Source organism: Nanorana parkeri, unplaced genomic scaffold (assembly GCF_000935625.1).
Source record: "Nanorana parkeri isolate BGI_ZX_2015 unplaced genomic scaffold, ASM93562v1 scaffold2660, whole genome shotgun sequence".
Lineage (NCBI taxonomy): Eukaryota > Metazoa > Chordata > Amphibia > Anura > Dicroglossidae > Nanorana > Nanorana parkeri.
The window spans coordinates 43,692-51,981 of NW_017308928.1; the positions used below are offsets into that span (position 1 = coordinate 43,692).

Below are 8,290 nucleotides of genomic sequence, written 5' to 3' on the forward strand. Positions count from 1 at the left end.
GTCCCCAGATAGGCACTAGATCCCTTTATAGGCACAGGGTCCCCAGATAGGCACTAGATCCCTTTATAGGCACAGGGTCCCCAGATAGGCACTAGATCCCTTTATAGGCACAGGGTCCCCAGATAGGCACTAGATCCCTTTATAGGCACAGGGTCCCCAGATAGGCACTAGATCCCTTTATAGGCACAGGGTCCCCAGATAGGCACTAGATCCCTTTATAGGCACAGGGTCCCCAGATAGGCACTAGATCCCTTTATAGGCACAGGGTCCCCAGATAGGCACTAGATCCCTTTATAGGCACAGGGTCCCCAGATAGGCACTAGATCCCTTTATAGGCACAGGGTCCCCAGATAGGCACTAGATCCCTTTATAGGCACAGGGTCCCCAGATAGGCACTAGATCCCTTTATAGGCAGAGGGTCCCCAGACAGGCACTTGACCCTCAGACATGCACAGGGTCCCCAGACAGGCACTTGACCCCCAGACATGCACAGCGAGAGGAGAACCCGTGTAGTGGTGACAAATGGAGCAGTATAACACAGACACGGATTGTGACCCGGCACTATAGCCTGGAATTGATCTCTATCGATCAGAACTGATCACTTTTGCAGCAGAATGGATAATAAACTTACCGCCACGTCCAGCTCCAGCATCAGAGCCGTCTTCTCAGCCTCCTCGGTGGTCAGACGCGTCGCCTGGGCGATCGGAACCCCGACAACGGTTTCTCCGGGATAAAGAGAGGCGGGGTCGGCTTCCTGCGATCAGAGGACATAGGACGCAATCAGTGGCGAGTTCTCAGACCGCTGGGCACACTCCCTTGCCAGTCCCTTACACCCCCCCGAGGAGCAGTTAACCCCTTGCAGTGCCGGGGGCAGCCCCCATGAAAACACCAAAATCTGAAAGCACCGATCACCAAGTGACACCCGGTAACGAGGACTCACCTCTCCGTCACAGTCTGGGATTTGGACATCCATGTACGGGAAGGGCAGACTGGGCACGGTGAGGCTGGACTGGCAGAGAGGCGGCACGGAGCGGGCCAGCGATGGCGCACCCTCTGTAGGCGCGTCGACCTTCGGCAAGGCAATGCTCGGAGTCGGCGAGACGTTCAGGTTGATGGCTTTCACCTGCTGGTCCAGATTTCCTGGGACATTTTGCACTTTCTGATCGCCGGCCGTCGTCCTGATGTCCTTCTCCGGATCGTCCGTCCTGTTCATGAATTCTCTCTTCAGTGCGGCCCAAAGTCCTTCGATCCACGGGTCCACCACCAGCTCCAGGCTGAAAACAATATGGCAGCCGAATGTTACCCAAACCACAACTAGTACCGCATGTTATATTCATTAAAGGAGAACTATGACATGAGTGATTTCCACTCACCTCATAGTTCTAAGCCGACCTGTGACAATGAGACTGTCACAGGTCGGCTCAGTAGATCGGGAGGTGAGCGAACACATACCGGCGTTCGCTCACCTCTCGATCCTGTCAGGGCTCTCTGCCGGGGGAGGGGCTGTATTCCCCCCTCCCCTCCGATCCGCCAGCGCTGACTGGCGGAACGGACGGGGGAGGGGGCGGGTACAGCTGGCTCTGCCTCTAGATAGGCAGAGCCAGCTGTCACTCACGCAGCTGGGCGGATCCAGACATCTAAGTCGGGATCCGCTCCAGGTGCGGCGTCTCAGTATATAGGGAGCTGTAGCTCGCGGTATACTGAGCTTAGGGTAACGGATGACGCTAGTTTGTGTCCTCCCGTTACCCTAAGGAGAACTATGGGGAAAAGCCCTGACCTTTAAAAGGTAAACTCTGGGATGAGGAAACATCGTCCCCATACCAGAGTCATGTGACTTCTCCCTGGTGAGCTTTGTGTATTTCTTCCAGATCTGTGCAGTCATCCAGTGTGAGACTTGGAGCTTCCTGTAATAAAGACCGGTCACTGCTACTCTCTCCTTGTGCAGGGTGACTGGTCTTGTCTCCACCCCCTCTTGTAATAAGGACCGCTCACTGCTGTTCTCTCTACTTGTGCAGGGTGACTGGTCTAGTCTCCGCCCCCTCCTGTAATAAAGACCGGTCACTGCTGTTCTCTCTACTTGTGCAGGGTGACTGGTCTAGTCTCCGCCCCCTCCTGTAATAAGGACCGCTCACTGCTGTTCTCTCTACTTGTGCAGGGTGACTGGTCTCGTCTCCGCCCCCTCTTGTAATAAGGACCGCTCACTGCTGTTCTCTCTACTTGTGCAAGGTGGCTGGTCTCGTCTCCGCCCCCTCTTGTAATAAGGACCGCTCACTGCTGTTCTCTCTACTTGTGCAAGGTGACAGGTCTTGTCTCCGCCCCCTCTTGTAATAAGGACCGCTCACTGCTGTTCTCTCTACTTGTGCAGGGTGACTGGTCTTGTCTCCGCCCCCTCTTGTAATAAGGACTGCTCACTGCTGTTCTCTCTACTTGTGCAGAGTGACTGGTCTCGTCTCCGCCCCCTCTTGTAATAAGGACCGCTCACTGCTGTTCTCTCTACTTGTGCAGGGTGGCTGGTCTCGTCTCCGCCCCCTCTTGTAATAAGGACCGCTCACTGCTGTTCTCTCTACTTGTGCAGAGTGACTGGTCTTGTTTCCGCCCCCTCTTGTAATAAGGACCGCTCACTGTTCTCTCTACTTGTGCAAGGTGACTGGTCTTGTCTCCGCCCCCTCTTGTAATAAGGACCGCTCACTGCTGCTCTCTCTACTCGTGCAGGGTGACTGGTCTTGTTTCCGCCCCCTCTTGTAATAAGGACCGCTCACTGCTGCTCTCTCTACTCGTGCAGGGTGACTGGTCTTGTTTCCGCCCCCTCTTGTAATAAGGACCGCTCACTGCTGCTCTCTCTACTCGTGCAGGGTGACTGGTCTTGTTTCCGCCCCCTCTTGTAATAAGGACCGCTCACTGCTGTTCTCTCTCCTTGTGCAGGGTGACTGGTCTCGTCTCCGCCCCCTCTTGTAATAAAGACCGGTCACGGGGGGGTTGTTGCAGGAACATGTGAAGGGTGGATGTTTAGAGACATGCGTCTTATTTCAGCCTGGAAGGATGTTACTATAGTGGTCGTTGTTCACCATTCCAGTCTCCTCCTTCTGTCTGTGGATGGCCTCTGCCTGAACACCCCTCGCCCTGATCCCCATCTTAGATGTGGCGGTGATCCCGCCATTAAAGCACTTCCTGCCCTAGGATGACAACGCTCCCGTAGCATTAGTCAGCTGGTGTCGCTTACCCTATAGAATCGTCCGCGTAGCCCGTGTCATAGAAACGTTTGGCGCCCAGTTCCTGGAACCTGCGGTCCACAATCTTTCCGCCGTTGCAGAAGAAGGTAAATTCAGTGTCGCCGAGGGCTGGAGGAGCATCAGAACGAGGAAAATGTCGCGTCACAAATCAGAAAATTATCAACAAAGGAATTGTATAAGAATAGGAAATGCACATAAAAGTGATCTACCTGCCCGCCTTAGTAACGTACACCCACCACCTCCCCCCTTCCTGTCTCAGGTAGTGATAAGTCTAGGGGTACCCCTGCATTTAGGTGTGCAGCAGTCCTCACGTAAGGAGAAAAAAAAATATCCTGCCCTGCAAGTGGGCTGTTCTGCATTGCAGACCTGTGTAAATCTGGGGACTGGATGGTCAGGAACACAGAAATTAGACGGGACCTATGGGGGTTGGTATGCAGTCAGATGTCCCGTGTGTGTGACACGCACCCAATAATCCGTATCGCAGGTGCGCCAAGTGGTCCGCCGGGAGCGCTTTGCTCTGAATCCCCCGCACAAATTTGGTTGCGGGCTCCGGGGGCTCTCCGGTCCCCGTGGTGGAGATGACGATGATCACAGGATCCCGCTCCTCCTCCAGATTAAACTGAAACACAAACATGGAACACATGTGCAATAAAATCTATGTAGATCGCTCTCCCCACACAGCCAGCCAATATGAGACTACAAATCCCAGCACCTCTCCTGGCAGTACAACAGATAAGGAACTACAAGTCCCACCAGCTCTAAGCTGCTTCTTAATATCTTTTTGTAGTCTCATTCTAGTTAAGCCGGCCACACGCTGTCCAGGTCCGGACTGGTGCATTGTGTCTGGAGTTCAGCAATCAGATCCGAGCCCAAATCCCCGCTGCTGCCGAGGTGCCCGGCTCTGTCCCGGTACAGAGTTCAGTATATCGCGAGCTCTCAGGTAAATCTGCCCATAGGAGCTCCGGAACCCTCCGTGCGCGGGCTGTACGGGCCCCTTAGTGAGACAGAGATGGCCACATCAGGAGCTCCGGGTCCCTCTATGCCAGGACTCTACGGGCCCCGCGCTGTGCCAGGACTCTACGGGCACCGCGCTGCGCCAGGACTCTACGGGCACCGCGCTGCGCCAGGACTCTACGGGCACCGCGCTGCGCCAGGACTCTACGGGCACCGCGCTGCGCCAGGACTCTACGGGCACCGCGCTGCGCCAGGACTCTACGGGCACCGCGCTGCGCCAGGACTCTACGGGCACCGCGCTGCGCCAGGACTCTACGGGCACCGCGCTGCGCCAGGACTCTACGGGCACCGCGCTGCGCCAGGACTCTACGGGCACCGCGCTGCGCCAGGACTCTACGGGCACCGCGCTGCGCCAGGACTCTACGGGCACCGCGCTGCGCCAGGACTCTACGGGCACCGCGCTGCGCCAGGACTCTACGGGCACCGCGCTGCGCCAGGACTCTACGGGCACCGCGCTGCGCCAGGACTCTACGGGCACCGCGCTGCGCCAGGACTCTACGGGCACCGCGCTGCGCCAGGACTCTACGGGCACCGCGCTGCGCCAGGACTCTACGGGCACCGCGCTGCGCCAGGACTCTACGGGCACCGCGCTGCGCCAGGACTCTACGGGCACCGCGCTGCGCCAGGACTCTACGGGCACCGCGCTGCGCCAGGACTCTACGGGCACCGCGCTGCGCCAGGACTCTACGGGCACCGCGCTGCGCCAGGACTCTACGGGCACCGCGCTGCGCCAGGACTCTACGGGCACCGCGCTGCGCCAGGACTCTACGGGCACCGCGCTGCGCCAGGACTCTACGGGCACCGCGCTGCGCCAGGACTCTACGGGCACCGCGCTGCGCCAGGACTCTACGGGCACCGCGCTGCGCCAGGACTCTACGGGCACCGCGCTGCGCCAGGACTCTACGGGCACCGCGCTGCGCCAGGACTCTACGGGCACCGCGCTGCGCCAGGACTCTACGGGCACCGCGCTGCGCCAGGACTCTACGGGCACCGCGCTGCGCCAGGACTCTACGGGCACCGCGCTGCGCCAGGACTCTACGGGCACCGCGCTGCGCCAGGACTCTACGGGCACCGCGCTGCGCCAGGACTCTACGGGCACCGCGCTGCGCCAGGACTCTACGGGCACCGCGCTGCGCCAGGACTCTACGGGCACCGCGCTGCGCCAGGACTCTACGGGCACCGCGCTGCGCCAGGACTCTACGGGCACCGCGCTGCGCCAGGACTCTACGGGCACCGCGCTGCGCCAGGACTCTACGGGCACCGCGCTGCGCCAGGACTCTACGGGCACCGCGCTGCGCCAGGACTCTACGGGCACCGCGCTGCGCCAGGACTCTACGGGCACCGCGCTGCGCCAGGACTCTACGGGCACCGCGCTGCGCCAGGACTCTACGGGCACCGCGCTGCGCCAGGACTCTACGGGCACCGCGCTGCGCCAGGACTCTACGGGCACCGCGCTGCGCCAGGACTCTACGGGCACCGCGCTGCGCCAGGACTCTACGGGCACCGCGCTGCGCCAGGACTCTACGGGCACCGCGCTGCGCCAGGACTCTACGGGCACCGCGCTGCGCCAGGACTCTACGGGCACCGCGCTGCGCCAGGACTCTACGGGCACCGCGCTGCGCCAGGACTCTACGGGCACCGCGCTGCGCCAGGACTCTACGGGCACCGCGCTGCGCCAGGACTCTACGGGCACCGCGCTGCGCCAGGACTCTACGGGCACCGCGCTGCGCCAGGACTCTACGGGCACCGCGCTGCGCCAGGACTCTACGGGCACCGCGCTGCGCCAGGACTCTACGGGCACCGCGCTGCGCCAGGACTCTACGGGCACCGCGCTGCGCCAGGACTCTACGGGCACCGCGCTGCGCCAGGACTCTACGGGCACCGCGCTGCGCCAGGACTCTACGGGCACCGCGCTGCGCCAGGACTCTACGGGCACCGCGCTGCGCCAGGACTCTACGGGCACCGCGCTGCGCCAGGACTCTACGGGCACCGCGCTGCGCCAGGACTCTACGGGCACCGCGCTGCGCCAGGACTCTACGGGCACCGCGCTGCGCCAGGACTCTACGGGCCCCGCGCTGCGCCAGGACTCTAGGGGCCCCGCGCTGCGCCAGGACTGATGGCGGCTCACCTCGTCCAAATCCTGTAAGGAGAAAATGTCGGCAACGTAGCCGTGGCGATCTGCCTGCTGGCCAATTTCCTCGGCGATGGCTTTGGATTGCCCCTTCTGCGTCCCGTAGAGCAGCAGGAACCTCTTCTTGCGTGCGCCGCACATGGCCGAGCTCCACCTGTGCGGGACAAAGGAAATATAAGAAGCTTTAGGGCCCCTGGGGAGGGGACACACACACGAAAACATTCAAATGCGTCAACGAGCGATGCGTTAGGGCCGTTCGTTCGTTATGAATGGGCCGCCAAGGCACCGCAACGAATGGGCCACCAAGGCACCGTATATGTGTTCTAGTGCATCTGGTCAATGGCAAGGACAGTATTGTAAAAGCTGACCACATACTATACAATCCGATTGTACAATCTACCCGACCCAACCCCCAAGTAGGACATAAGTCGCCCCCAAACCTTGCTGGGGGGATGGGATCTTGTGGCTTAGGAATAGGGAACCCCTCAGACACCCAGATGGGATACCCCAATCTAAAATGGGTACCATACAACACAAACCTCAATGGGGGGAGGGGGTGACGGGGGGGCAGACTTAATCCTTTTTTGGCTTCGGGCAGCCAATCATCTCTCAGACAGCCGTCCTGGAAGAAGAACAGGCTACGGACTGGACCGGTAAGAGATTGTACAGATTGTAACGTGTGTGGCTGGGTTGGCTTTACATTGTGGTTACTAGATCTGAAGCAGATTGTACAATCACGATGGAACGTGTATGGTCAGCTGGAAGTTGAATCAATCCCCATTGGTGTGAAGGAATTTGCCTCCAACCCCCGAGCAGAGACTTTCCCGAGAATTGGTCTCGTTTACTAAAGCTTCCCAATCAATCTGATTGTACAATCGCCTTTACCAGAGATGGGTAATACAAAGACAAACCTAAAACAATCCATTCAGACCAGACCGTCTCCACATAGATAATGGCAGATCTAGAAGGAGATTGTACAATCAGATTGCACCGTGTATTGTCAGCTTTCATCTCGGCGCACACGTTACAGTCCGATTGCACAATCGGCATTAGATTTACCAACGAGTACGTAGTACGAGGGACGGCCTGATCCGATGGGTAAGGTAGGTCCTCCTATCACATGGATTGTATTGGCAGCAGGGTGACACCGGGAGGAGCGGAGACCGGGCGACACCCCACCGTGACGGCATCGCACATGTCGGGTCGTCTTATTGACGCCTGCCGGCGATCATCTTGGTGATGGACGCCGGCAGAGAGAGGAGGGGGACGTTCACCCGGCGGGATGAGGTATGCCGACGGGTCCCCTCCTCTCTCCTGACACCGCCGGGCTCTCTCAAACCGTGACCAAGTGTCCGACTTTTTAGAGGGGGGGTGACACCAAAATGACTGTCAGTCATTTTGGCGTCACCCCCCCAATGGTGGCACCCGGGTGCGTGCCGCTCACCCCCTGCACCACCCTTGTGACACCACCAATGGGCAGATTGTTACATGTATGGTGACCCCCAAGTGCCCATTCACGCCTAGATGTTTTGGGACCGTGCGTCAAACACACGTAAAAATGCACGCGTTCACAAAGCGCACACGAGAGCGAAACGTGCTCGCGGCGCTTTAGTCGGCTAATGGCACCCAAAAAGCGGCCCGGTGAAATCGTTTTACAAACGCGCGAGGAAAAAAACCCGGGACAGATACACGGGATTCTTTTCTGCGTTTGTCGCGAGTACAGGAACCCGCTTAAATCAATGGGGACGGGTGACATACGCGGAAAGAAGACGCAACGTGAACGCGGCACCGGTTCACGTCGGTCACCAGATTTGGGTGTTTTTTGACAGATTGGGAAACAATTTCTCGCCTACGGGGGAGGGGGGGGGGTACTCCAGCCGGTTGCCAGTACCTCTTCTGGTCATAAAGAGACACA

At 59.2% G+C, this 8,290-nt stretch overlaps 1 protein-coding gene across 1 annotated transcript in view; it reads right to left on the minus strand.

Annotated features, from left to right (window-relative positions):
- The window catches only part of MTRR (5-methyltetrahydrofolate-homocysteine methyltransferase reductase), a 27,050-nt gene that overhangs the window by 18,509 nt on the left and 251 nt on the right, over positions 1-8,290 (minus strand). Inside the window, 5 exon segments of the mRNA XM_018573987.1 lie at positions 632-750; positions 937-1,274; positions 3,221-3,338; positions 3,696-3,849; positions 6,373-6,529. Coding sequence (XP_018429489.1) covers positions 632-750; positions 937-1,274; positions 3,221-3,338; positions 3,696-3,849; positions 6,373-6,516 — 873 coding nt within the window. The 5' untranslated portion in view covers positions 6,517-6,529.